Consider the following 27,748-nt stretch of genomic DNA (forward strand, 5'->3'; position numbering starts at 1 on the left):
CCTTTAGGACGCGGAGTAGAGGGGAGGGGCGTGGCATCACCACCACGGCTCATGATTGGCCGTCTCGGAACCGGCTCCGCCCCACTCCGGCCCCCTCGGTCTCCACGGAGGTTCCCTCCTACTCCGCAAAGATCCCGGAAAAAAAAAAAAAAAAGTTCTTAGCTCCTAATTTACACGAATGAACTGGGAAAACAAATCAGGAATGCAAGCATCCCCTACCGTATTCCTTATGATAGAGGCCGGGGAATAAGATACTCAGAAACAGGGACTGGTTTTGGACATTTTTAGCACATCAGATAGAATATGTCATAAAAATATTTTAAAATCATACAGTAGCTTGCTCACCAGCTAAGGTAATGGTGGTGGTGGTGGGTGGGTGGGGGGGTGGAGACAATACACAAAACTCTGAATCAAGAAAATGACTATCAATGTTATCAAGTATCTAATAAAAATTACATCTGCAAAGAAAACACCAACACGTTACAAGTGATTTTCTGCAGACAGTGGACTATAAATGACTTGTTGAAGTTCAACTTTTTTCAAAGAACTTACTATGAAATCACAATGTAATACCTCTGCCCCATTGCATACTCTCCTCCCATCAGCTGTAAACTGCAGGTGCTTAAGAAGAGTTGAACAGGCTCTTTTGGACAAATTCCTAGCCTTTTCCTTTAATCACTCTAAGAACCTCCTGACTTTCTGCTCATTTTTTTTTTTCCTGTTCTGAGGTCTCAATGGTTTCAGCCCATCACAGAACCAACACCTACTGCAAAGAACACGATTTATTAAAGACAACTTGTCATCAACAGCATTGATTCAAAAGAACAAAACAGATGAAAAAACAAAAGCAGACTAACATTCTGACCCTTGGAGTGAGACCTGAATTCATTCAGCTTATTCTGTACATGTCCAAAGTCCTGGGGGAGCTTCCAAGTAGGAAGCCTGGGAGTCTCTGGCTCTTGGGGCCTCCCTTGAGAGTCTGGGGTGGGGTGAGGGGCGGGGTGGGGGGGATTGCCAAGGGCAGGTCCTCCCACTGGGGGAGATTGCCAAGGGCAGGTCCTCCCACTGGGGGAGCTCAGTCTAACCTGGGTATGGTCCCTGTGCTCTTTTGACCTTTCTCACAAGGCCAAGGAGAGGGCACTGGACCCAGGCCTGTCAATGAGGCGAATCAGATGCAGTGATTCAAGTAGTATGGTCCAGGAGGGAGGGCAGAGGGACAGGCAAGAGAGAATGCATCAGGGTCCTGGGCAGTGTCTGCTGGGTCCCAGGCTGTGGCCCAAGACTCAGGCTCTGAAGGGATCAAGCTGGGAGTGAACTACCAGTCAAAAAGTTCTGGGAAGAGGGTCACCAGCCTGCTGGCAAGCAGTGTGTTTCTGCCCCATGCCAGGGTCTTTACACACCAGGTCCCCTTACACCCAGCTCTATTACAGAGCTCAGAGCCTTCCCAGCCAGGATCTCCTAGAAAACCAGGAAGGTCCCAGAAGCACGTAGAAGAGGATGCTGGAGGACCTGAAAGGTCAGGAAGATCGTATTTCCACTTTCCGAGCCCTACCCTTCCTCCCCAAAACAAGCAGTTGCCAATCTGCAATAAATAACCAGGAATCTGAATAAATAGTAAAATCTCCCAAATATTGTTCTGGGAGAGGAGGAAAAAGGCAAGTGAAGCATCCATGGGACAGCCTGGCAGGAGCTGCCTGGGGGAAGCTGTTCCTGGCCCTCAGCCCCACATTCTGGCTGTCAGACTCAGGGAGGCTTTGGGGGGTCCTGCTGGCCGGTCTCGGGAGATGAAGAGGACCTAATCATCCAGCCTTCCAGATGCAAACCCCCTGCCTCCTCACAAAAGGAGGGAGGCTCCCGGTCAGAACAGGCCCAGCGTGCGAGGAGCCAGCTCCTCTACTCCAGATGCCTCAAGACCCCAGTCAGAGCACAAGACCCGAGAAGGGACAGTGCTGCCTTCAGCCCTCCTGAGCGGGGGAGACGCGGCCCTCCAGACCTGCATAGGACCCAAGCCTTTGAGCTCAGCCCCGCCCGCCCCCGAGAGGCTCCCCTTGCAGGGACTCGCCTGCCCTGGGCCGGCACCTGGAAGCCATGGGAACAACTACACCTCCAGAGCACCTGGATCCCAACCTTAATGCTTTTTTGCCTTTGGGAGAGGACCTTTGAGGAAACCTCTGGAAGACTCAGCTCGCCCTCTCCTCCCTCCCTGGGCAGGAGGGCGCTGGCTCTTTACGGGCCAACCGCTCTCAGCAGGTTGGGGTTTACAAGAATTCCGTGGTGAGGCACTGTAGGCTGGGAGCCCTGGGTGCCCAGCGCTGGGGGATGGGAACAGGCTGCAAAGGCCAAGGATGACCTTCAGGAGCTCTGCTGAGCCACTCTTCATTCTGTCTCCAGGGTTCTGAGCCAATGTTGAGGAGAGGGGAGGGGAGGGGCTGGGGATAAGGCAACCTAAGAAAAAAGGGCAAACGGACAGCAATGGAGAGAGCAGTGGACAGAGGACAGCCACACACCCTCCGTGAAAGAGCCAGAGGGAAAGGGAGACGGAGGCAGAGAGGGGACAAGACAAAGAAACAGACTAGAGGAAGGTCACCTTCCTCCATGCACATGGACACACACACACACACACAGACTGGAGAAGCTCACGCCAGGGGGAATAAGACATACACAGCAACCCACAAGTGCACGCACGCGCACACACACACAGACTGGAGAAGCTCACGCCAGGGGGAATAAGACATACACAGCAACCCACAAGTGCACGCACGCGCGCGCACACACACACACACACAGAGACTGGAGAAGCTCACGCCAGGGGGAATAAGACATACACAGCAACCCACAAGTGCACGCACGCACACACACACACACACTCAGTGGGAAAGGGACAGAAGGTGTGACCTGGGCCTGGCAGCCTCTTAGCTCCTTCACAGTGTCACCTTCCCCATGGAGAAGCCCAGGAAGCACCAACCTCCAGAAAAAGCGGTTTCTGGCCCGTTTGCTGAGCACCTCCCCAACCAAAGCCCAGAAGACGGAGCAGGAGGGCAGGAAGGGAGGGGCAGAGCAGAGGCAGGGAGGGGCCCGCAGTCTGCCCCAGCCCCGGGGAAACCACCTCGAGAGCCCCTGCCTTGCTCGTGGCCTGGGCAGAAGGTCCAGGGCTGAAGGGTGGGGAGGAGCCCGGGCTCAGTGGTCAGGAAAGAGTGGGGCACAGCAGGCCCCTGACGGGAGGCCAGGGCGAGACCTGGAGCAGGCCGGTCCAGCATCGGCCCCTCTGGCTGGGACCCCACAGGCTTCTGCATGTCCCAGAAGCCAGGGCACCGGGGTCGGCAGGGGCTTCTCTTCCAAACGTGGGTCTTTTGCCGCCAGGCTACTGTGAGTCTTGGAGTTCCTTGGCTTTCTGAAGAACCTGGGAAACGTCTGTGATAGGGTAATCCTGTGTGGGGGAAAGGCCAACAGTAGTATGCCTCTGAAGTCAGCCTGCCCTGCACCACCACAGTGGACCTGGCACCCTGCTGGACCCTGGGCTAAAGGCTGGGGACTACAGGATACCAGACACCTGCCGTCTGTCCAAACCCTGCAGGGAGCTATTGCTACAAGCACTGCAGCACTGACTTAACCAACCCAACCAGTCACCCCAAAAGGTCTCAGCCCCTTCCCCAGGACCAAGACTACCTGCCTCACCACCCCCCACCTCCTGCCATCGAGCCCTGAGCTCCATGCACGAGCCTGGACCAGGGCCGGACACTGTCCATGCGTTCGCTCACTGGGTCACCTCAACAGCCCCATGAGGGGTTATGCCAATTTGCCTGTTTTACAGATCGAGTCAGTGAAGTTACTGAATACCAACCCCAGGCCAGGCGTTGGCAAAGCAATTAAGGCTCAGAGAGGTTGCCACTGGGCTTAGGTGACATGACTACCACAGGAGAACAAAGATGTGAGGCCAAAACTGACTCCTGAGCCCATGTTCTTAACCACTAAGGCCCCCATGTTTCTTCCCCAGGCCGACTGCCATTACCAATGGGCATTATTGCCACACACTGGGTAATAAGGCTGTGTCTCAGCTATGACGTACTTATGCAGAGTGCGTGGTTCAGAAAAGCCAAGTCACTGGCCACACTACACTCAAGGTCAGTGGCAAAGCCGGAGTCAACCCAGATCTGCCTCGGGGATCTGGACTCTCAAGCCCTGCTACCATTTCCTGATCCTGAGGCAGCCTGTCACAGCGGCTGGCATGGGGTGGCTGCCGGCTAAGTGTCTGCCTCTTGGCTAAAGACCGAGCGCGTCCCCCTGAACTCCATTACCTGCAGGAGTCTCATGTTTACGGTAAAGTCCCCTTCCAGCAACTGCTCCCGAATCAGTCTAGGAAAAACAAGCAACAGAAAGCGCTGGGCCCCTCAACTACTCTGAGAGCAGGCCCATCGGGCCTCTTCCTGCTCCCGCCGCACCACCTGCAGCGAGTTTAGACTGATGCTCCCAAGAATCCCAGAGGCTCAGTCCAGCTTCTTGACAGCAGCCCCCCAGCCCAAAACCTTCCTACGGCCACACTCACATGAGCATGGCACAGCAGACCAGGAGGAGGAAGTCAAAGCGGTTGCTGTCGGCGAAGAGGGAGTCCCAGATCCGGATGACATCAGGCAGCAAGAACTCCTGGGACAGCAGCAGGGTCAGCCAGCGGAAGGCAAAGAACTGGGGCTTGATGTTCTGCTCTTGCTGGGGAGACAGAGGTGTGTGGTAGGTGCGAGAATGTGTGTTGGCTAGTGGCCACGGACCACCATGCAGCCCAGCAGGCGTGAATTCAGATTAAGCAGCAGGCTTGGTGTGAGGTCCAGGCACACCAAGGTGGGGATGGCACCAGAGAGCCTCGCTCTGTGAAACGGGTAACTGCTGCTTACTGCCAGCCAACGCTGCCAGATTGTCTGATATTATTTTGAGGGAAGCCAAAAAACCCAGGCTTTTTTAGATAAGCATTTTAGATTTATAAATGATGGCTCAAATTCTTTTAATATACTACACAGATGGTCACTGTGGATTTATGGACAGAGAAACCATTATTGGGCACTAACTGTAAGCCCGGTCTTGTGCTTAATACGTTAAATATCTCACTTATTTACTCCATACAACAACCGCACAAGGCAATTATTCCCAATGGGGACGGGCCCTCTGGTTGGCCACAGTGGATACTACTGACTGAAAAGCCTGATACAAAACAGCAAGCTATAATTCCACACTTGGTTTAAAAGAGATGTTTAGGTACATTTTCTTGTTCACAAAACTGTTCCTGTTTATAAACAAATATTCTTTTTACTGAGGAATTCCCTGAAATAAACATGAAATGTTACTCCCAATAATTTTTTTTGGGGGGGGCCGCCTGGGTCTTAGGTGCAGGATGTGGGATCTAGTTCCTTGACCAGGGATTGAACCTGTGTCCCCTGCACTGGGAGCACAGGCTTAGCCACTGGACTACCAGGGAAATCCCTCCAATAATTTTCTAAATGAAGTTCACACTTCCTTTCTGGGAGGACTCCAACAGGCTGAACTCAAAGCATATGGTAAACTGTGTGCCAGGTAAACACCTAACACTCAGGGCACCAACCCACCTCCTCTCATCCTCAGCCTGCCAGGCTCCAACCACCAGCTTCCCCACCTCCCCGCCGCACCTCAGCACCTGGGTCATGGCCCCCTGGCAGCAGCAGTCAGTTCTAATCCTCAGACTCAGGCCAGTCCCCACCCTGGGCTCAGGAGCCTGCTGTCCTCTCCCCCTTCCTATCTGCCCTACCCTGCGTGGCCCTGGGGGTCCTCACCAGTTTCAGGTAGAGTTCCACGTCTTTATCCTTCAGGGTGGAGTACACCTTTTCCATCTTGTAGGTGATGCCACACTGTGAGTCGTCAAGGCTCTTGATGAAGTTGTCCCGGATCTCAGCCATGAGGTTGGTGAAGCAGAAAAAGGTATCTGCCTCAGCATGCTCTGGGAGAGACGGGCAGGGTCAGGGCAGCTGTGAGAGGACCAGCTGGCTTGCAACACACCCCACCTCTCAACTATGTGAGAGCTTACCCTCAGCTCTGAGCCTCCACCAAGTCAGCCCACCCTGGTCAGGCTGCGTCCCTCTGTACCTCCTCTGTCTGTGACCACTCTCCACACCCCACTCTCCAGTCCCAGACCAGACATAATTTTTTTATTTTTGGCCATGCCAAACAGCTTGTGGGATCTTAGCTAGCGCGCTCCACAGTGAAAGCAAGGAGTCCTAGCCACTGGACCAACAGGGAATCCCCACCTCTTTTTTCTCACAACTCTGACAACACTGTACACTGACTTAGCAGTTGATTACCTGTTCTGCTGCTGACATTTTAAAAATCATTATTTAAATCCATTCTTTCAGCTTCCTTTCTATACAGGAAACAGAAATCTCCTCTACTCATCTCGTCTACCAGAAATTCAGTTACAAATATGAATAGATCAGTAACCGGGGGCGGGGGGGGCAGTTTCCCTGGTGGTCCGGTGGCTAAGACTCCAGGCTCCCAACGCAGCGGGTCCAGGTCCAATTCCTGTTCGGGGAACTAGATCCACGCAACTAAGAGCTGTACAGCTGTATAAATATATATAAATATATATATTGTAAGAGATCAGTAAACACCTAACATTCTAGAAAGTTCAAGCCAGGAAAGATCTCAGACATGATTCAGGCCAACCCCCTTATCCGACAGAGAGAATGGAGACCCCTGTTTTGGGGTGGGTGGAGTGGCACAAGAGCTTGATAGAGCCCATCAGTCCAGCGTCCCTTGGTCCGTTTCTCCAGGAGGCAGCAGCAACGAACGTGAGCGGCCGGGAGCCCACCTGTTTACCTCTCCACTCGCTGTTGGGGTCGGTGGCAAAGGTGTAGTAGAGGGGCCCCACGATCTCGTTCATTCCCTGCACGTAAGCAATGCCGGGGTTGAGCTTGGCATAGATGAACAGGATCCGCTCCACCACCTCCCAGTGGGCCTCACAGCCGTTGGGCAGCACCACGTACTCGTTCATGGAGGGCGCCGAGTTCTTCTGTGGGGAGCTCATCTAGGGGACAAGGGCAGGGGCTCGGTAAAAAGGTGGGGGACGTGACAGACAGCGAGCCGAAACTGACTTCCATCTCATGGGCAACCCAGGGATGTGTCCAACGCCACTGGGAAGGAGCAGATAAATCCACAATGGGCAACATTCTGCAAGCCAGAGGGACTGAAATCTAATAATTTAGTGATAAAAGTCAGAATGGTGCTTACCTCTGAGAAAAGGGGTACCGACTGGAGAAGGGCATGAAAGAACTTCCTGGATGATGGAAGTGTTCCATGTCCTGATCTGGCTGACAGTTAATGTAGGTTTATACATGAGGAAACGTTCATCTAATTGTATACCTAAGGTTTGTGCTTTTCTTGTATGTAAGTTATAGTTCAATTCAAAATATGTCAAAAAAAATAGACAACAGGTAAAGATTCTTGAAGTCAAATGCTGTGGGGGGTTGGGGGAGTGGAGGCCTGCTCTAGCTGAAGTGACTAAAGAAACTCAACGTTCCAGCGCAACGCATAAACCCTAACTTGGTGCTGGTAAGGATTCAAAATGACAAAAACATTCTTGGTACAGGGAATTCCCTGGCAGTCCACTGGACAAGACTCCTTACTTTCACCGCTGTGGGCTCAGGTTCAATTCCTGGTCAAGGAACTAAGATCCCACAAGCTATACAGGGTGGCCAAAAAAAAAAAAAATTCTTGACACAACTAGAGGACACCCGAACCAGGACTGGATGTGAGCTGTTATTACGGATTACGGGTGACAGATGTGACAGTGGTGAGGAGGAGGATGTCCTGATTCTCAGGGGACGCCTGCTGAAGGACTGAGGGGTTAAGGGGTCAGGACATCTGCAAATTTACTCTCTATGTAACACACACATAAACACGGCAAAAGGTTAACAACTGGTGAATTTAGGTGGAAAGTATGAGGGTGCGTGCTGTACTCTTCTTTCAACTTTTCTGAATATTTCAAAATCTTCATAAGAAAAAGTTGGGAAATGAATGAAGAGATGATTTCGGTAAAAACTCACACAATAGAGCAGAAGACCCCAATGTCAGGATCCCTTGGGAGTTTTGTAAAAGTTCAAGTGCCTGCGGTTACCTGTATGAAGGTCACAGGCACAGCCCCACAAGGTCAGAGTATAATGCTGTCCTGGAAGCCCAGGGTTTTGAGAACATTAAGCGTCCTTTTCCATGATATATACACATCTATACATATACACGTGTGTGTACATGTGCACACACTAAGACGCATATATCACTAACATTTACCAAGAGGGTTTTATGGGCAAGACAAAGCCCTACAAGCCTTCCTGTTTAATGCCCAAAGCAGCCGAGAAGATTCTTTCCACATTAGTTTCAAGACGAGGAAACAGGTTCAGAAACGCTAGGCCACTCATCAGACGTCTCGCACTAAGTGGCGGCACTGGACTTGGACCCAGGCTGGCTCTAGAACCCGCGGCCCAGGCCTCAGAGAGTGCCCACTTCTTTCCAAGACTCTGCACAGCCACGACCCTCAGTTCACCCTCTTGGAAATTTAAAAGCCAGACAGGGTGGAAATGATCATGCCCAGTATACAGAAGAAGAAACAAAGGCCCAGGAAGGCAAGTCTGGTGTTCCTTGCTCAGCGTCAGTCAGCTCTAACTCAAACCGCCCAGCCCCTGGACCCAGAGGCCTAGGGATGGAGCTTGTGGTCTGGTTCTCCCACCAGGACTGGGTCCAAACCTAAACTCAATTCTCAGCCACCAATTATTGTAGTGAAAGGAATGATAGAAGCCAGGTCCTCATCTTTCCAGGAAGATGGAACATCAGCAGCCAAGCAGGACGACCACCAACTCAGGCAGCTACGGGGTCATTAAGCCAAGCGTCTGGCACCTCCTGAGGCACCTTGCTCTGCTGTGGGCAGGTGGAACCAGGGGATCAGCCAGAACTTCCCAGTCACTCCCGGGAGGAAAGATGGCTGGTCTCCAGGAAACAAAGCCCTGATTGGTCATTCCACCGGGTGGGGGCAGGGGGCGGGCAAGTGGAGCTGCTACAGTACCTGTCTCTAGCTTGCTGGGAGTTACAGAGGATTTTTCCATTGCTGGAGGACAGTGAAAAATTTTTAGAAATAAGTCAAAGCTCCAGGTATGAAAGCAGTAGGCGTTAAGGAATAAGACAGTACACCTTTTGGAAATACGCAGCTTCTCAGAATCACCTAAGTCTGCTCGAAGCCTGAGGTTCCAACACGCAGCATAACTTGGCCAGCACGAACCCTTCCTTTCTCTGAGGTCTCTCCCTTTCCACCCCAGGCCCCGCCCCTACCAACCACAGCACCAGAAGGCCTCTCCACCTCCATTCCCGCCTCTCCCATCAACATCCTCACAGTGTCCACAGCAATCTTTGGCAAAGACAGTATTATATCCTTGCTCCAGGAATGCTGCAGCGGTCCCCAGCCCTCAGGACAAAGGCCCGTGTGGCCTCACCATCACTCACTTCTCCAGCATCCTCTGGCCACCCTTCCCTTGCCCTTTCCCCTACCCAGCTCAGGTTGGACTCCTCCTTCCCTTGAACACACCCCACTCCCTCCACACATGCCCTCCTCTCCCCTGGAAGGCCCTTTCCTCTTCATCCTTTGAGCCTCAGGTTAAATGTCACTTCCTCAGCAAAGTCCTCCCTGATGCCCAGACCAGGTCAGGCCCCTGCCCATCACTGTATCCACGGCACTTCACCACACTTGCAGTTCCTTTTCTAAGTACTGCCTCCACCACAGACCAGAAGTGTGGCCCCTTCACTGCGCAGCAGGGCACCCCCCACCCCCAGGCACTGTGACACCAGCCTTCGAATCTGATTTTCAGAAAAGAGCTCGGAGGGGGATGGGGCAGGACCAAGGCTGCTCTGGGTAACGGTCAGGGCAGATGGTCAGGGGCCCAATGGCCTGTGGCCACTATCCCAAGGAAGCAGGAAGGAAAAGGCTGTCATGGGGAGCCCCTGAGGCCCTCAGGTTGCCTCTCACATTTGTGACGCCGCTCCGGTTCCGAGCCACCGTCTGGGATTTCAGGGTCGTCTGCTCCACCCGCTTACGAAGGGTCTCGAATTCGTTCTGAGGATCCAGGATGAGGAGGCAGGGGTACTCAGTAGCCCTCTGGAAGAAGGATATGTCTGGACATAACCTCCTGCAAGGGGAAACAGGAGAGGACTGTTTCTCAGCCAGAGGGTTTGAGGTGTCTCCTCGGCCCTTTGCTGCCAGGTGTCCCAGCCTCTCCAAAGCCTTCTGTGTCAGTTTAAGTTAGGAGCATTTTATTTCAAAAGCAATGTAGTCACCGTATGTGTGTACATACCCAAATATCGTACGTATGCTTACAAACAGATACACACACACATATTTTTAAGTGTCCTTAGAATATCACAGTCTAACTCTTCTCTTAAACCACGAACAGCTTTTCATGTCAAAAAGATAATATGTACAAGAGTATGAACTGTTTGTATTGTGGCTAAAGATGGTAACAGAGGTTTCATTAAGTTATAAATTGTACAATACCACACAGCTGGGGAGATAAACAATCAAGTGGGGAGACGGTCTCTAGAATGTGAAAGTTTTTAAAGTGTATGTATCGCAGCATGCACACAGACTTCTCAGCTGAAGCTCTCTGCAAACTCGCCCTCCAGGAACACTGAACAACGCGCTACAATCACTACCAGGCTAAGAACCTGTCTGCCCAGATCTGGGTTCAAGACACGGTTCCTTCTTAAAACAGGGAGATGAAACACCTCGTGAGTAGAGGCTCCCCAACACCAGCCTGAGAAGGAAGGAGGCAAGAGACCCACTGTCCCTCCTGGCTGAGCAACCTGGGCTGGGGTCCCACGGGGGCTGTCTGGTGGGGGGCGGGGGGGACGGGCCTGGGCACAGTGAGCACAGGGGAGGAGCAGCCCTGGGTGGCGAAGGGCTGGTAACACAGCTGACAAGCAGCAGGGGCGGAGAGGGAGGAGGGCGGACAGATTCTAGAACCCAAGCTCTGACCACTGCGCCACTGCAGACAGGCCCTCAGCTCCTCACCCAGCCACGTGGCAGAGTCGCCTGCTGCTGTGCCCACCCCACAGGCCGGCACAGCCCGCTGCCCACACTTCCCCACCAAGAGGAACAGCGCGCGCACGGTATAGCTCACAATCGCTTTCTGACCCTGTCACTCCTCTGCTTAAACCCTTTGGGAGACTGCCCCATGTCCCTGGGATTGAGTCCAAGGTCTGACCCCACCTGCCTCCGGTGGGGCCTCAGGCACACTGGCCTTCGCACCGCTCCTTGGATGGCCCAGCTCTGAAGGCACTCAGGGCCTCCCCTGGGAGGCACCACAGCCCTCCCTTCCCCCAAACCCCCAGGCTCCTCAGAATCTCAGCTGCTTCCTCAGGCGAGACGTCCAGCTGCCCTGAAGCATCCTGAACTCTGCCTTCTGAGCAGTCACCACAAGTGTGAGTGACACGGAAGATCCATTTTGTTGAACATCTTGTCTTCACATCTTCCCCCTCAGCTTCCAAGTTCCTTAAGGAGGGAGACCCTGTCTGTCTAGTCCATGCTCAACGCCCCAGCCTGGCACTGAGCCTTCACATAGGAGAGCCTAAGAATTTGTTGAAGGAAGGAGCAGATGAATCCACAGGTGCCTGGGCTACAAGTGACACCAAGGCAGGGAGAGAGGGGAGCTGGGCACTCAGGCCAGCACCCCGTACCCCTGCACCTCGCCAGGCTTGCTGTTCCTATGGCCTGGACTCAGCTACAGGGACAACTCCCCGGCAGTTCCTCAGACACCTCCCTGTGGGGCTGGGCTGGGCTGGGCAAGGGCAGAAGCGGCGGAAAACCCCCAGAAGCCCCAGGGCCGGCTCCCTGCCCCAGCGCCCTGCTCACCGGACATCTTTGTCGATCTGCAGCAGCACCTCGTTGTCCCTGAAGTACGTGTTCCACCGGCTGTCAGGGTTGGGGTTCAGAGGCTGTGGGGGAAAATGAGCCACGCTGTCCTCGGCCGGCTAGGACCCCAGGGGCAGACCCCAGTCTCAGGGGCCTGAGCAGTAGCCCCGAACCAGCATTCCCAGCAGAGACACAGCTACGGCTGAGACGGCCTGCCAGACAGTCGAGCGGCAGCACAGGCCCTTCCGCGGCCTCCCAAACCTCCATCCTCATCCCCACCCCGCAGCCAAGCCCCGAGGTCGGCTCTGAGCACTTCCCTGCTGGGCAGTGACTCTACCCTTCCCTGTCTACAGCTCCAGAACGCTGCATATAACAGGTGCTCACTAAATACTTGCTGAATAAATGAATATTGCATCGCTAGGTCTCTCTGAATCTAAGTCATCAATACTCTGAGTTGCCAATTCCAGTCTTTGGAGGATCAGGCTGGGTCCAATCCATCTCCATTTCCCGACTGGAGGGAGGAGTTGGGTATTTGCAGATAGAACAAGGCTTCCTCTGGGCTGCAGAAACACAGTTTACCCTCACCCCAGCCCTGCTCTGACTCCCTTCAACTACAGTATCACAGAAGCTTCCTGGAGGAAGGGGGCTGAGGAGCCAATGTGCGCAGGACTAGGCTCAGCGCTGCACACACAGTACTCCTGGATCTCAGTCATCGCTTGTGGTCCTGACTGGGCCTGGAGCCTGGGGAGACCATGGAGACTCAACAGCCTTTGGCAGCTGAGATGCCAAACGCAGAAACGAGGTGCTGGGGTCAGGGGTAGTGGGGGGCGGTAAAAGGGAGTAGGATCAGCAGCACCTGGCCTCTGGGCTGAGGGACCTCGCCCACCCCAAAGCCCACACCTCTCCCCTGCCCCACTCTGTGGCCTCGGTCCTCACTGCAGCCCCCTACTCACATGGTCCTCAAAGGTCACATCCTCCCTGGACACACCCATGTTGGCCTTGGCGATGCCAGGCTGGATGATCATTTCCCTCAGGAACTGAGAATACAGCTCCCTGGAGGAGAGGAGGGGAGAGAGGGATGAGCCCGGAAGACTGCAGAAACAGGAAGTGGGTTGGACTCACACCACTTGCTCTGCCCAATACAAAGGCCCTCCCGCCATCCTCCTGTGTCAGGGTGTCACCTCTGCTTGGCCAGGATGGAGGTCCATGAGGCTCTCTCCAAGGGGAGGTAGTTCAAGAGAATCTGCACACACAGAGAGAAAAGCAAAGCTCTGGCGACTCCCCCAGCCCAACCCCAGAAGGAGACGGAGGCTGACAGGCCTCAAGGAAAACGCCTGATAAAGCCCAGAGAAGGCAGGACGGGCTAGGTAAAACCCAGGAACGCAGGCACGGGCTGGGGGTAGCCTCCCCTCTTCTCCCCACTGGTTTCCTCGTCCTTTATCCTAAAGCAGCCCTTTCTACTGAGTTCCCTCCCACAGACTCTCCCAAATGATGATAAAACCTTGTGCTCAAAGGAGTTGGAAAGCAGGACACTGGGCTTCTGCTCCCACCTCAGCAAAAAGCTTTAAGCAAAGCATAGGCTTTTATTGTCCCAATCAGCATCGCTGAGCTGTCTGGACCAGGAAGCAGAGAGCTTTGCGGGCATTACACAGCATTCCATCCCCAGGGGGATCCCCGAGGGGATGCCAAGAGAAACAGAAAACCCAGAACCTCCCAGAAAAGCTTCCTGGGACAAGCAAGGAAACGCAGAAAATAGAAAGAAGGGGCCAGGGGTGGGGTCAGCCCATGCAGGAACCCAGGGACTCTCAGCAGAGCAGAAGCCCCACCCCCGGCACACCCACCTTCCAGCAGAGGCATCGCAGTCCGCCCTCACAGGGGATGCCTGTGGACACAGCAGGCAAAGGTCACGCCCCTGCAGAATCCCAGAACCCCCCAGCCCTCCACCTCGGAGCTAGTCGGCAGGGAGTGGAGTGGGCAAGAAGTACTTCTTCAAGAATCGTTCTCTGCCAGAAAGACTGCTAGACGATGCTAATCCTATGTCTACTCTCTCTGTGACCCCCGTCTGGAATGTTCTTTGGAGGATGACAGCTTCTGATCTTTGATATTTCTTCCTCAGAGCACCCTTGACCAACCACACCACCTCTTCCCAAATAAAGTCAGGGACCTTGACATAAACAATAATGGCTCCATCACATCTCTTTCATGGCATCCCTCGCAAATGGGAATGTATAATTTGTATATTTATTTAACATCTGTAACCCCTAATACTGGGGAAAGCCCTAGAAAGATGAAGACCAAATCTCACTGTTTCGCTACATAGCCCAGGGCAGGTATTCTGTAAGTATCTGTGGAATATAAACTAAGCTCTGAATGCTCAGTGTTTTGTTTTACAGACTTAAAATTTCACTTAATCTTTACTGTAGCCCTAGTAAGTAACAAAGATCAGCATCACTGTCCCCATCTTACAGATAAAGAAACTTGTCTATAAAAACAGAGCAATCAAGGACTCCAGCACAGGTCTGACTCTAGAACCCAGCTTGTAACCATTGCCATAGACTGCCTCCCCCGGGGCCTGACAGATGCTTTAGCTCAGCACAGATCCCAGAAACCCCTCAAGATCTTCAGGGCCTAAATATCACTCCTGAATCGGAAGATGAGCTTCTCCTGAAATACTGTTGGGATGCTCGCTAAAGCAGCTGTTGCTACAGTCTCCCTAGTACCGTGAACAGCAGCTAGAATCCTCACCTCAGAATCTGCATGGGGATGCCGGGGGCAACTCAAGCGTCCTTGCTGACAAAGTTACAAAGGCAGAGCAGTCACAAGAAGCTACCAGAACACCCTGGGGTATTTTTAAAGACATGCAAGAGTCTCTGTGCTGAAAAGTTACCCAGACTAGGGAGGGCAAAGTCAAAAACTGCTGGGGTTCAGCTCCTTAAAGTGAGTGACTCAAGGCTGGAATTTTACCATGAACCAAAGTTCACTGTTGCCTGAGTTGGCTTTGATCCTAAGCCACAGAGAGAACCAGGAACCGCTCCGTAGCTAACCAAATTCTACAACACAGGAAGCCTGCTGAGGAATGAGAAAAGACCTTTCTTCTGTTCAAGAAGTCTCCCCCCTGCCCTCCAGTTACTCCCAGGAAGCAATCAGCATCGCTTATGGGCCAATGAGCACCAGGTCTGTGTGTGCATGTGTGCGCACTTAGACACTAAAGTCATGTCCAACTCTGCAACTCAATAGACTGCAGCCCGCCAGGCTCTTCTGTCCATGTGATTCTCCAGGCATGGATACTGGGTTGCTATTTCCTCCTCCAGGGCATCTTTCCAACCCAGGGATCAAACTCGCGTCTCCTGCACTGCAGGCGAATTCTTTACCACTGAGCCACTAGGGAAGCCCAGTCTAAGGCCTACACGCATGCTAACCGAGGGCGCCACTGCTCTGAGATCCAAGCCGGGGGCATCCCTGGTTATTCAGCTCCACAAAATCTGAAGAAGTTCCCAAAAGGCAGGCCGGTCCCCAAAACTGGTCAGGTGTGGCCTTGGCTTGCTGCCCCTCCATCTTTGTCACAAGGCTGCTCCAGGAAAACCCTGAAATGGAGAGTTGCCTCTTACCACTAAAACTGAGTTCCCGAAGCTTTTCCAAGGCAATCATGGGCTCCTTCAGGACATCCTGGAAATCTGCAATCCTAGAAGGAGGGAGACAGAGGCAAATGACCCACAAACCCCAAGATGACAGGCTTAGTGACCCCTCCTAAAGCCCACAGCTCCCTTACATCTCCAGTCTCCAACTTGTTCCTCCCTATCCCTCAGGACACAAAGATGCAAAACACAGGCAAAACCCTGGCTAAAGGGCAGCTTTGAAGAACTACAGATTACTTTTTCCTCTTAAATCCAGAAATCTATAGGATACTCTTGCCTGAAGGTTCTCAAATGAACACCATGAAATCAGACACATTCTAACACTTAATGAGCCGGCATTTACTGGCCACTTCCTGCTGGCCAGGTCCAAACCACACTGTCTCTATCTGAATTCCAAAAACCCTTAGAATCAGGAGTAATCTGATCTGTGGACAAGGACCTGTGTAATCTGCACCCAGCATCCCAAGCTCAAAAATAAAACCATTAGAAGACCTCTGGACCTGCGGGCAGGCAAGGACAAAAGGTTTAAAAACTGGAGGAAAACTGAAGAATGAGCAAAATTAGCCAACGCTGCAGGATTTGGCCCCGGGGATGGGGGTGGGGGGAACAGACTGGAGAATCTAGGTTTTCTAGCATTTCTAGTAAGAAAAGGGTACGTGAAAGGGGAAGATTTGGATAGAGGAGGTTACTGGGGCCAAGGGTTAACAAGGGGGGAGAAAGAGGGTGGGGGGTGCATCGGGATCGGGCATCAAGGCCCTAGAAAAGGAAGACACCAGGGGGAAAGGATCCAGGGTGCGGGGGAGAGAGAGAGAAGGGGCAACACCGAGGGGCAGAAGAGATGTCCCCGTTCCGTGGTCCCCCTCAGGCCCACAGCAAAGAGGCTGAAAAGTGGGCGCCCAAAACCTTCAGCCCGCGGAGGGGTGGGGGGGGCGGCGAGGGGGGGAAGTCCCGATTCCTAGCCACATTCGCTGCCACCCCCCACCCCCGCAGGTCAAAAGGGACAGCATGGAGCAGTGGCCTGGCTGGTCGGCCCTGGTGGCTCCTCACCGGCTCTTGTGCAGACTCGACATGGTGTTGACTTCCGGATCTCCCCCCCGCTGCCGCCGCCTCCTCCTCCTCCTCCTCCGCAGCCGCCGCCGCCGCCGCCCCTCAGGGACGCGGGGCTCTGGGCAAAGGCCTCCGACCGGAAACTCAGCCGCAGGCGCGCGCGTTCCGCACTGTCCCACCCCGCCCCGTTCACGTGCCACTCCCGCTCCCTGCCACCATCAGACCGCCCGGCGGGGGGCGGGGCGAGAGGACGCCGGAAACGAGGCCCCGCCTCCGCCCCGCCCCCCCGCACCTCCCTGTACCTAGTGCGTCAAGTTTGAGGACGCGCAGGTGACCGGCGCAGACCGTGCGCACCGAGGCATATGTCTTGCCCTTGCCTGGAGGTTAGGAGGGGCAAGCTTGCGTACGCAAACCCGCCTTTCACCTGGTTCCTCTTCCTTACGGGTTCCACACCTGCAGTGAGCTGCTAGGCTGTCGTTTTAAGAATGTCCTGATGATGGTGTAGTCGAGAAGTCGCGTCCGACTCTTGTGATCCCATGGACCGTAGGTAGCCCACCCAGCCTCCTCTGTCTGTAGGATTTCCCACGCAAGAGTACTGGTGTGGGTTGCCATCTCCTTCTCCATCCGGGATGTAGACCCCAACCGCCTCGCTAAACTATACAGGCCTCCCTGGCTGGTCTTTTCACTGCTGAGCCCCGGACGCCTATAGGAGTGATCACACTGAACAGATGGTTCAGTAAATACTGAACGGAAGAGCAGGACACAATTCAGTGATTCCTTGATTTTTGGATTTCATGAATATGATATTTACCATAATATCAGAACAGAAAAGGGAAAACAAAATTTCAGGATCCTTCCCAAGAAAAAACAGTTGGCAGCCATACATATGTGTACTTATGCACTAATTGTCCTTATTTTTTAATGTCTCCACAGATCGGTGAAAACTTTGTCACTGGACTGTATAATCTTGAAATCTCCTCCAGCTCTCAGTTGGTGCCCACCAAGACTTCACTGCCCCATGGCCCAGGCACAGACATCTGTTCCTTTACTCACTCATCAGTTTCTGCTCCCACTGTGTGCTAGGTATGTGCTAAAGGGCTCCGCACAGTACAAAGGTTACATTCCTTTACATGAAATATAAGAAGTGAATAAATGTTGACTTAATTGCTGGTGGCTCAGACGGTAAAAAAAGATCTGCTTGAGAGACCCAGGTTCAATCTCTAGGTTGGAAAGATCCCCTGGAGAAGGGAATGGTTACCAACTCCAGTATTCTTGCCTGGAGAATTCCACAGAGGAGCCTGGTGGGCTACAGTCCATGGGATCGAAAAGAATGGGACACAACTGAGCGACTAACATTTTCACTTTTAAAAAAATTACTTAGTTGCATAACAAGAAAGAAATTTTTTTTTTCCCAGATAAAAAGAATACCAGACAGCTGTTTGAAAGTTTGATTAGGAAGACAGGGAAAAACACAAGCCATGTGTTAAGAAAAATAGACCATTGGCTATCATTTGGAAGAAAAAAAAAAGATCTATTCCTATCTAATATCTGGCTGAAAAATTAATTCTAAATGAATTGAAGCTCTATAAGGGCAAAAACCTATGGGATTGAAAGAAAAATATATAGAAAAAACATTTATAATCTTGGAGAAGGAAGACAGAAAGCCCAGAAGCTATGAAAGATAAGACAGATGTATAACTACATAAAATTTTTCAGTCTCTAACTTCCCTGGTGATCAGTGGTTGGGAATCTGCCAGCCAATGCAGGGGAGACGGGTTCAGTCCCTGGTCTGGAAGGATTCCATATTCCTCATGGCAACTAAGCCCATGTGGGGCAACTACTGAAGCTCAAGTGTTTCGAGTCTGTTCTCTTCAGCAAGATAAGCCACCACAATGAGAAATCTGTGAACTGCGATTACAGAGTAGCCCCCTTCTTGCTCCATGGGGTCACAAAGAGTTCACTTTCACTTTCACTTTCCCCTACTTGCTGGAACTAGAGAAAGTCCGTGCACAGCAAGGAAGACCCAGCATAGCCAAATATAAAGGAATTAATGTCAGTCTCTTAATGAGTGAAAGACAAGCATCAATATGGAAAAATATGTGCAGCTTTTATGATAAAGGGTTAATCTTCATAACATAAACAGAGTTCTTAAATCAACAAGAAAAAGAAACACCCCAAAAGGGAAAAGCAATCATTCATTCAAGAAATGTACTCAGTGCCTCTGATGTGCCAGGTATATCCTAGGTATTGGGGATTTAGTAATGAATAAAAGACAAAATCCCTTCCTTCAAAGCACTGAGGTTTTAGTGAGGGGAGTTAGATGTTAAATAGGGTAAGTAAGTAAACTGAATGATATGTCAGATGGTGATAAATTCCTACAGGGGAAAATGAAGCAGGAGTAGGTTGTGGGATGGACACTGAGTTTGAGTAAGCTCCAGAAGTTGGTGATGGACAGAGAAACCTGGCGTGCTGCAGTCCATGGGGTCGGAAAGAGTCAGACACGCCTGAGCGACTGAACTGAACTGAGGTAGTGGGAGGGGGCTGCAATTTTACACAGAGGGATCAGGAAAACCGCTCTGAGGTGATGTCCAAGCAAACATCTGAAGGAGGCAAGGCAACAGAGCAGGCACTTCAAAGAAGAAAGAAAAATCCGATCCCTGAAACGACACTGACTTGGACTCACACTCGAACAACCATATCGCGCTTCTTGGACTCGAAAGAATTATCAGTATTTATTACACCCACCATCACCAGGGTGTGGAGAAACAGACCTCTCAAACAGCTTTCAAAAGACTTGATGTGGTACAGCTTTTTCGCAGTCGTTCGACACGCACTAATGCCATTTTTTAAACTTTTTATTATTGGCTGTGCTGGGTCTTCACTGCTGCACAGGGGCTTTCTCTAGTTGTGGAGAGCAGGGGCCCCTCTCCAGTTGCAGAGCGCAGGCTTCTTGTTGCAGCAGCTTCTCTTGTCACAGAGCACACTACCGCTGGTAGGCTGGGTCGTTGTGGCTCCGAGGCTCTAGAACACAGCCTTAGAAGTTGCGGCACACAGGCTTAGTTGCTCCACAGCATGTGGAATCGTCCTGGAGCAAAGATCAAACCAGTGTCCCTTGCACTGGAAGGCCGATTCTTCACCACTGGATCACCAGAGAAGCCCCAATTTTTTTTAACTTTTTATATTGAAGTATTGTAAATTTTCCCTCAGTGGTTTCTTTTTTCTTTTTATTTTTCTTGGCCACAACACAAGGCTTGCAGAATTCCAGTTCCTTGAGCAGTGACGGAACCTGAGCCTCTTCACTGAAAGTGTGGGAGTCCTAACCCCTGGACCGCCAGGGAATTAATACAATTTTACCCGCTTCTGAATATGATCATCTGTAAATGACTCATATTTAAAGCATACACTTCTATGGGCTTAGACATATGTGAAACCACAATTAAAATAATACACCCATCACCCCCAGTGGATTTCTCCTGCTCTTTTCTATCTCCTTCCTCCCCACCTCCATGCCCAGGCAACCACTGATCTGCTTGCTGTCACTATAGATTAGTTTGAGTTTTCTAGACTTAATTTTTTTATCTGGCTCTTTTCACTCAGCATAATTACTTCAAGATTCGTGCATGTTGTAGCCTGTATCAGCACTTTTCATTGCCATAGATTCCATTACTAGATGAATCAACCATAGTTGATCCATTCATCTGGGTTGAACATTTGGGTTGTTTCCATTTTTTGTCTGTTACACTGAAAGCTGCTATGAACACTGATGCAAAAATCTTTCTGTGTGCCTATACTTTCTCTTTCCTTAGACTGGAATGGCTGGATGAATTTAAAATTTTTTAAATCTGCTAAACCATTTTCCAAAATGGCTGTATCATTTTATAGCCACTCCAGAAGCATGTGACAGTTTCTCTTGTACCATCTCCTCACCACTGGTGGCTCAGATGGTAAACAATTTGCCTGCAATGCAGGAGACCTGGGTTCGATCCCTGGGTTGGCAAAATCCTCTGGAGGAGGGCATGGCAACCCATTCCAGTATTCTTGCCTGGAGAATCCCCATGGACAGAGAAGCCTGGTGGGCTACAGTCCCAAAGAGTCAGACACAACTAAGTGACTAAGCGTGCGTGCACACAAACACACACACACCTCCTCACCAGCACTTAGTGTAGTCGGGTCTTTTTTATCTTAAGACATTCTAGTAGGTACATAAAAAGTGAAGTGAAAGTGTTACTGACTCAGTCATATCCAACTCTTTTCTACCCCATAGACTGTAGACCAGCCCCAAACCCTCAGGCTCCTCTGTCCATGGAGTCCTCCAGGCAGGAATACTGGAGTGGGTAGCCATTCCCTTCTCCAAGGGATCTTCCCCACCCAAGGATGGAATCCAGGTCTCCCACATTGCAGGTAGATTCTTTACCGTCTGAGGCAGCAGGGAAGCCCTGTGGTATCTTCCTGATGTTCTAATACGCACTTCAATAAAGATTAATCTTGTTGAACATCTTTTCATGTGTTTGCCATCTATGTATCTTCTTTGGGAAAGTTATCTGTTCAGATCTATTAAAATTTTCCCGATTTTTTCTACTGAATTGCTTGTTTCCTTGTTGAAATTGAGTTTGGGGAACTCTTTAAATATTCTGGATGAATGTATTTTATTTTTAATTGTGGTAAAATGAACGTAACATAAAATTTACCATCTTAATCATTTTTAAGTACAATTCAGTAGTACTAAGTACACTCAACATTGTTGTGGATCTAATCTCCAGAATTCTTTTCACCCTGAAAAACTGAAACTCCCACTAAACAACTCCCTATTCTTCCTCCCCCAGCCTCTAGCAACCTCCATTCTATTTTCTGTCTCTATGAATTTGACTACTCTAGGTACCTCACGTAAATGAGATAATAATAAGAGTATTTATCCTTTTTGTGACTGGCTTATTTTGCTCAGTATAATATCCAAAAGGCTCATCCATGTTTCAGCATGAGTCAGAATTTCCTTCCTTCTAAAGGCTGAATAATATTTCATGTTTTCTTGATCCACTCATCCATCAGCGGACACTTGGGTTGCTTCTACTTCGGGGCTACTGAAAATAATGCTGAGGTGAACCTGGGTGCACAGATACTTCTTCAAGACCCTGTTTTCAATGCTTTAGGGTATATATCCGAAAGGTAAATTGCTGGGTCATATGACACTCCTATTCTTAATTTTTTGAGAAACTACCATACTGTTTTCCATAATGTCGACACCCACTTACATTTTTACCAAAAGTGCACGTTTCAATTTCTCCACATCTTCACCAACACATTCTGTTCTATTTTTATCATAGTCATCTTAATGGGTACGACACGGTACGTCTTTTAATTTTTTCACTAAATTTTTTCCTATTTTTTGGTTGTGCTGGGAGACATTTGAGATCTTAGCTTCCCCACCAAAAATCAAATCCATGTGCCCTGTAAAAAGTGGTGTCTTAACCACTGAACCATCAGGGAAGTCTCCATCTGTCTTTTTTAAATGTGTGATCTGTAGATATTTTCTTGTGGTTTGTGGCCTGCCTTTATAGGCTTTTTTTTAAGAGCATTAGTTCCTAATTTTAATAAAGTCTGAACAATCTGTGATGTCATATCCCTCAATCTTTTACCTACTCTGATATCACAAATATTTTTCTCCTACAGTTTATAGTTTTAGGTTCTATTGTTGGGGCCAGCGTGAAGCAAGCAGGAAAGACTCCGACTTGAAGCCTGCCACCCATCTTAGAAACAAGCCGGGAACTGGGCCTGAACCCTGCCCAAGAGTGAGGAAACCGTTGCTAGTGAAAACCAGGTCTCCTGGAGACTCCCCTTACGACGACAAAGGGAGATGGTAGTTGAGGTCAGGCTGCCCCTGTTAGATTAACCATGGAGACATCCCCCCTTGATGTGTAATCATCCCCCCCGCCCCCGGCTTTAACCTTAATTGTTTGTTCTCCTAGTGCTTACTTGTTGTAAAGCTCAATCATATACAACAAAAAGGTTGCTAACATGTAACAAGTCACATAGTCTGGGCTATAAAACTGTGTCTCTCAGAAACATCAGGGTCCTTGTTGGGAACTGATTCCCCTTGGACCCGCTGGCCTAATAAACTGTACTCCACTGTCCTGAGTGTCCTTTGAGGTCTGTTTTGTGACTCTGGATTCCACGACACTATATTTAGATCTGTGATTCATTTTAAAACGTTTGTGACCCACTTATAATTAATTTTTGTAAATAGTGTGGGGTATGTATCAAAGTTCATTTATTTTCATATGAATATCTAATTGTCGAAGCACCATTTGTTGAAAAGGTTATCCTTTTTCCAACTGAATCAAAATCAATCATGTACTTGCAGGACTTATTTCTGGACTTTCTCTTGCATTACACTGATCGCCTTGTCTACCCTTTTAGCCTCAAAACACTACTTAAGTATTTCTGTAAGCCTTAGAGCTCTACACTGTAGCCCTGTAATTCTGTAGCTCTATAAATTCTTAAAGTTAAGTAGTGTTAAGTACATCAACCCTGTTTCCTTTTTAAAGGTTATTCTGGTTTTTGACCTTGATAATTTGCGTTGTATACGAACTTCAGAGTCTGATTGTCAATTTCTCAAAAACAAAATCTGCTGGGATTTTGGTTGGGACTTTTGAAACTACAGATCAATTTGGAAAGAAGTGATATCCTACTATTATTGAATCATCTGATCCATGAACATAATACATGGCTCAATTTATTTGGATTTCCCTGGTGGCTCATTTGTAAAGAATCCGTCTGCCAATACAGGAGACCGGGATTCGATCCCTGGGTCAGGAAGATCCCCTGGAGAAGGAAATGACGACCCATTCTAGTATTCTTGCCTGGAGAATTCCATGGACAGGGGAGTCTGGTGGGCTACCGCCCATGGGGTTGCAAGAGTGGGACAGGCCTTAGTGACTAAACGACAGCCATTTATTCGGGTCTTTAGTTCCTCTTGGGATTTCTCTGGAGGCTCAGACAGTAAAGTGTCTGCCCACAATGCGGGAGACCTGGGTTGGATCCCTGGGTTGGGAAGATCCCCTGGAGAAGGAAATAGCAACCCACTCCAGTACTCTTGCTTGGAAAATCCCATGGACAGAGGAGTCTGGTAGGCTACAATCCATGGGGTCGCAAAGAGTCGGACAGGACTGAGCGACTTCACTTCGTTTCTCTCAGCCGTGTTTTGGTAGTTTACAGTGTACAGGTCTTACACATAATTGAGGCCTTAAAAAGCATCACTACGAACAAAGCTAGTGGAGGTGATGGAATTCCAGTTGAGCTATTTCAAATCCTGAGAGATGATGCTGTGAAAGTGCTTCACTTAATATGCAAGAAAATTTGGAAAACTCAGCAGTGGCCACAGGACTAGAAAAGGTCAGTTTTCATTCCAATCCCAAAGAAAGGCAATGCCAAAGAATGCTCAAACTATGGCACAATTGCACTCATCTCACTCTCTAGTAAAGTAATGCTTAAAATTCTCCAAGCCAGGCTTCAGCAATATGTGAACCGTGAACTTCCAGATGTTCAAGCTGGTTTTAGAAAAGGCAGAGGAACCAGAGTCAAATTGCCAACATTCTCTGGATCATGGAAAACGCAAGAGAGTTCCAGAAAAACATCTATTTCTGCTTTATTGACTATGCCAAAGCCTTTGACTGTGTGGATCACAATAAACTGTGGAAAATCCTGAGAGAGATGGGCATACCAGACCACCTGACCTGCCTCTTGAGAAACCTGTATGCAGGTCAGGAAGCAACAGTTAGAACTGGACATGGAACACGAGACTGGCTCCAAATAGGAAAAGGAGTATGTCAAGCCTGTATATTGTCACCCTGCTTATTTAACTTCTGTGCAGAGTACATCATGAGACACGCTGGGCTGGAAGAAGCACAAGTTGGAATCAAGACTGCTGGGACAAATATCAATAACCTCAGATATGCAGATGACACCACCCTTATGGAAGAAAGTGAAGAAGAACTAAAGAGCCTCTTGATGAAAGTAAAAGAGGAGAGTGAAAAAGTTGGCTTAAAGCTCAACATTCAGAAAACTAAGATCATGGCATCTGATCCCATCACTTCATGGCAAGTAGATGGGGAAACAGTGGAAACAGTGTCAGACTTTATTTTTGGGGGCTTCAAAATCACTGCAGATGGTGATTGCAGTGATGAAATTAAAAGATGCTTACTCCTTGGAAGGGAAGTTATGACCAATCCAGGTGCTGCTGCTGCTGCTGCTGCTGCTGCTGCTACTGTTGCTAAGTCTTGTCAGTCGTGTCCGACTCTGTGCAACCCCATAGACAGCAGCCTACCAGGCTCCCCCGTTCCTGGGATTCTCCAGGCAAGAACACTGGAATGGGTTACCATTTCCTTCTCCAATGCATGAAAGTGAAAAGGGAAAGTGAAGTCGCTCAGTTGCGTCCAACTCTTAGTGACCTCATGGACTGCAGTCTACCAGGCTCCTCCGTCCATGGGATTTTCCAGACAAGAGTACTGGAGTGGGTTGTCGTTGCCTTCTCTGGACCAACCTAGACAGCATATTAAAAAGCAGAGACATTACTTTGCCAACAAAGGTCCGTCTAGTCAAGGCTATGGTTTTTCCAGTGGTCATGTATGGATGTGAGAGTTGGACTATAAAGAAAGCTGAGGGCTGAAGAATTGATGCTTTTGAATTGTGGTATTGGAGAAGACTCTTGAGAATCCCTTGGACTGCAAGGAGATCCAACCTGGATCTCCTAAAGATCAGTCCTGGGTGTTCATTGAAAGGACTGATGCTGAAGCTGAAACTCCAATACTTTGGCCACCTGATGGGAAAAGTTGACTCATTGGAAAAGACTGATGCTGGGAGGGATTGGGGGCAGGATGAGAAGGGGACGACAGAGGATGAGATGGCTGGATGGCATCACTGACTCGATGGACATGAGTCTGGATAAACTCCGGGAGTTGGTGATGGACAGGGAGGCCTGGCGTGCTGCAATTCATGGTGTCGCAAAGAGTCAGACATGAGTGAGCAACTGAACTGAACTGATTCCTGTAGGTGTGGTAAGTCGCCTCAGTCATGTCTGACTCTTGTGACCCTATGGACATAGCCCACCAGGATCCTCTGCCCATGGGATTCTCCAGGCAAAAATACCGGGGTGTGTTGCCATACCTTAGTCAGCAAAGTAATGTCCCTGCTTTTGAATATACTATCTAGGTTGGTCATAACTTTTCTTCCAAGGAGTGAGCGTCTTTTAATTTCATGGCTGCAATCACCATCTGCAGTGATTTTGGAGCCTCCCAAAATTAAGTCTGACACTGTTTCCACTGTTTCACCATCTATTTCCCATGAAGTGATGGGACCAGATGCCATGATCTTTGTTTTCTGAATGTTGAGCTTTAAGCCAACTTTTTCACTCTCCTCTTTCACTTTCATCAAGAGGCTTTTTAGTTCCTCTTCACTTTCTGCCATTAGGGTGGTGTCATCTGCATATGTGAGGTTATTGATATTTCTCCCAGCAATCTTGATTCCAGCTTGTGTTTCTTCCAGTCCAGCGTTCCTCATGATGTACTCTGCATATAAGTTAAATAAACAGGGTGACAATATACAGCCTTGTCATCCACAAAATTAGTTATCAGAATTGCGAGGGGTATCATGTCAGAAAGGATTCCTCAAGAAAGTAGCATCTAAGCTGAGACAAGAAGGACAAGAGGTGTGTGTTGGATAAAGATGGGAGCAAGAAAAGTGATTAGTAGGGAACAAACGGCTCAGACGGTCAAGAATCCGCCTGCAATGCAGGAGACCTGGGTTGGATCCCTGGGTTGGGAAAATCCCCTGGAGAAGAGAACGGCAATCCACTCCAGTATTTTTGCCTGGAGAATCCCATGAACAGAGGAGCCTGGAGGGCTTCAGTCCATGAGGACGCAAAGAGTCGGACACTACTGAGCGACTAACATACACACACACACAGACACACACACGGGACAGAAGATCATTAAAAGAACCAAAAGTGCTTTAAACTGTCTGGATTGGAGAAACGAAAGGATGGGGGCGGAAATGGCAAGAAAGGGGAAAGAGTGGAGAGAGAGAGAGACGCGGGTGCCGATCATCCTTGTCTATGTTAAGGGTTATTTAGCAAGGAAGTGCCCTGATCAGATTTATTAGTTTTGGAAACATTCACTATGGAACTATGGAGAGCATGAGGGAAAGGAGCAGGGGGTTCCATCAAGAGGCTGTTGCAGAAATCCAGAAGCGAAACGATGGTGGACAGAGACTGGCCCTACTGGAGGAGGAAAGGGGCCGGTTTGAGAGATCCTTAGAGGATTTGACGACTTGGACAAGGAGCTGAGGAAAACGGCAGGGGCCAAAGCCGACTCCCCATTGCCCAAGGTGATAGCCGAGGCGCCTGGAGGGCTTAATTAACTAACTGGAGAAGTAGCACCGCGTTCGGGAAGAAGACGGTGAGTGCTTTTGGACGCGTGGGAGTGAGCTACCTGCGGAGAAGCCAGGGAGAGACGTCCAATAGGGCGCTGGATCGAAGGGCAGGCGCTGGAGGCGCCTCGTCGGTGCTGACGAGGAAGGTGGAGTCAGTCCGCCCTTAACCATTCCCAGGCTCCGGGGAACCTCAGGTCAGAGCGCCGCCGGAAGCCGGTGTCACCGAGCCGGTTTCCCCCCCCCCCAACCCCCATCAGCGCCCCAGCCCCGCGAGCGCCCGTGAGGAGCGCCCGGAGGACGAACTGGAGCACGGGCCAACCACCGCTCTGCTCCTCTACTACCCACTTACCCGGCCGGTGTCCGGGAGATGAGGCGACACGGGGCCCCGGAACCTTCGGCCGCCGCCGCCCGCGTTCGCCGCGGGAACCGGTCCGGGGAACCCGTTCGCTGTTGCTAAGGGGCGGCCCCGGAAGTGACGCGCCTGGGGTTTGTTGACAGCGGAGGCGGCGGCGGCTGCAGGCTCCGAGCCGTAGGAGCCGGATCGGGGGTGGGGCCGGGCCCCGGAGTCAGCGCCCTCCGCCCCGCCCGCAGCCCTAAGGGCAAGGTAACGGCCACGGGGTCCCTCCCTCCCCGCGCCACGGCGCGACCCCCATCCCGCCCGGGGATCCGTTCCCTGGGATTCCCAAGCTCCGCCCCGCCGACCCCCGGTCTTCCCCAGACCCCGGCCCTAGCGTGGTGA

At 50.5% G+C, this 27,748-nt stretch overlaps 2 protein-coding genes across 15 annotated transcripts in view; one reads left to right on the forward strand and one right to left on the reverse strand.

Annotated features, from left to right (window-relative positions):
* Positions 1 to 767: 767 nt before the first annotated feature.
* TBC1D13 (TBC1 domain family member 13) lies at positions 768 to 27,483 on the reverse strand. 8 transcript variants are annotated; one of them, XM_060411738.1, is made up of 12 exons: positions 27,359 to 27,483; positions 15,514 to 15,587; positions 13,747 to 13,787; positions 13,087 to 13,148; positions 12,859 to 12,958; positions 11,906 to 11,988; positions 10,025 to 10,184; positions 6,835 to 7,042; positions 5,796 to 5,959; positions 4,544 to 4,704; positions 4,296 to 4,353; positions 768 to 3,427 (listed from the first exon to the last, which is right to left on the reverse strand). In XM_060411738.1, exons 2-12 carry the CDS (start codon positions 15,551 to 15,553, stop codon positions 3,362 to 3,364), a joined length of 1,143 nt encoding a protein of 380 aa, XP_060267721.1. In that variant the 5' UTR covers positions 15,554 to 15,587; positions 27,359 to 27,483; the 3' UTR covers positions 768 to 3,361. The 8 variants fall into 8 exon arrangements, with proteins under 8 accessions (XP_060267721.1, XP_060267722.1, XP_004005643.1 ...); XM_060411739.1 differs by lacking the exon at positions 27,359 to 27,483 and adding an exon at positions 27,069 to 27,201; XM_004005594.5 differs by lacking the exon at positions 27,359 to 27,483 and adding an exon at positions 16,588 to 16,711.
* Positions 16,886 to 27,748, forward strand: part of ZER1 (zyg-11 related cell cycle regulator) — a 40,271-nt gene continuing 29,408 nt past the window's right edge. For 5 of the 7 annotated variants that reach the window (XM_042245613.2, XM_015094159.4, XM_015094158.4 and 2 more), the window contains exon 1: positions 27,481 to 27,613. The gene's annotated coding sequence lies outside the window, so the exon portion shown is untranslated. Of the gene's footprint in view, positions 17,135 to 17,520; positions 27,036 to 27,480; positions 27,614 to 27,748 lie in introns of those variants that run through there. The other 2 variants (XM_060411687.1, XM_060411688.1) reach the window with 2 other exon arrangements.

This window comes from Ovis aries, chromosome 3 (genome assembly GCF_016772045.2).
Source record: "Ovis aries strain OAR_USU_Benz2616 breed Rambouillet chromosome 3, ARS-UI_Ramb_v3.0, whole genome shotgun sequence".
Lineage (NCBI taxonomy): Eukaryota > Metazoa > Chordata > Mammalia > Artiodactyla > Bovidae > Ovis > Ovis aries.

Coding starts and splice junctions, on each gene's coding strand:
- TBC1D13 (XM_004005594.5), bottom strand. CDS start 16,610: ATGTCGAGTCTGCACAAGAGCCG. Junction 10,185..11,905: donor CAGATCGACAAAGATGTCCG/GTGAGCAGGGCG, acceptor TTCCCCTTGCAG/GAGGTTATGTCCAGACATAT. Junction 4,705..5,795: donor TGGAACTCTACCTGAAACTG/GTGAGGACCCCC, acceptor CTGTCTCCCCAG/CAAGAGCAGAACATCAAGCC.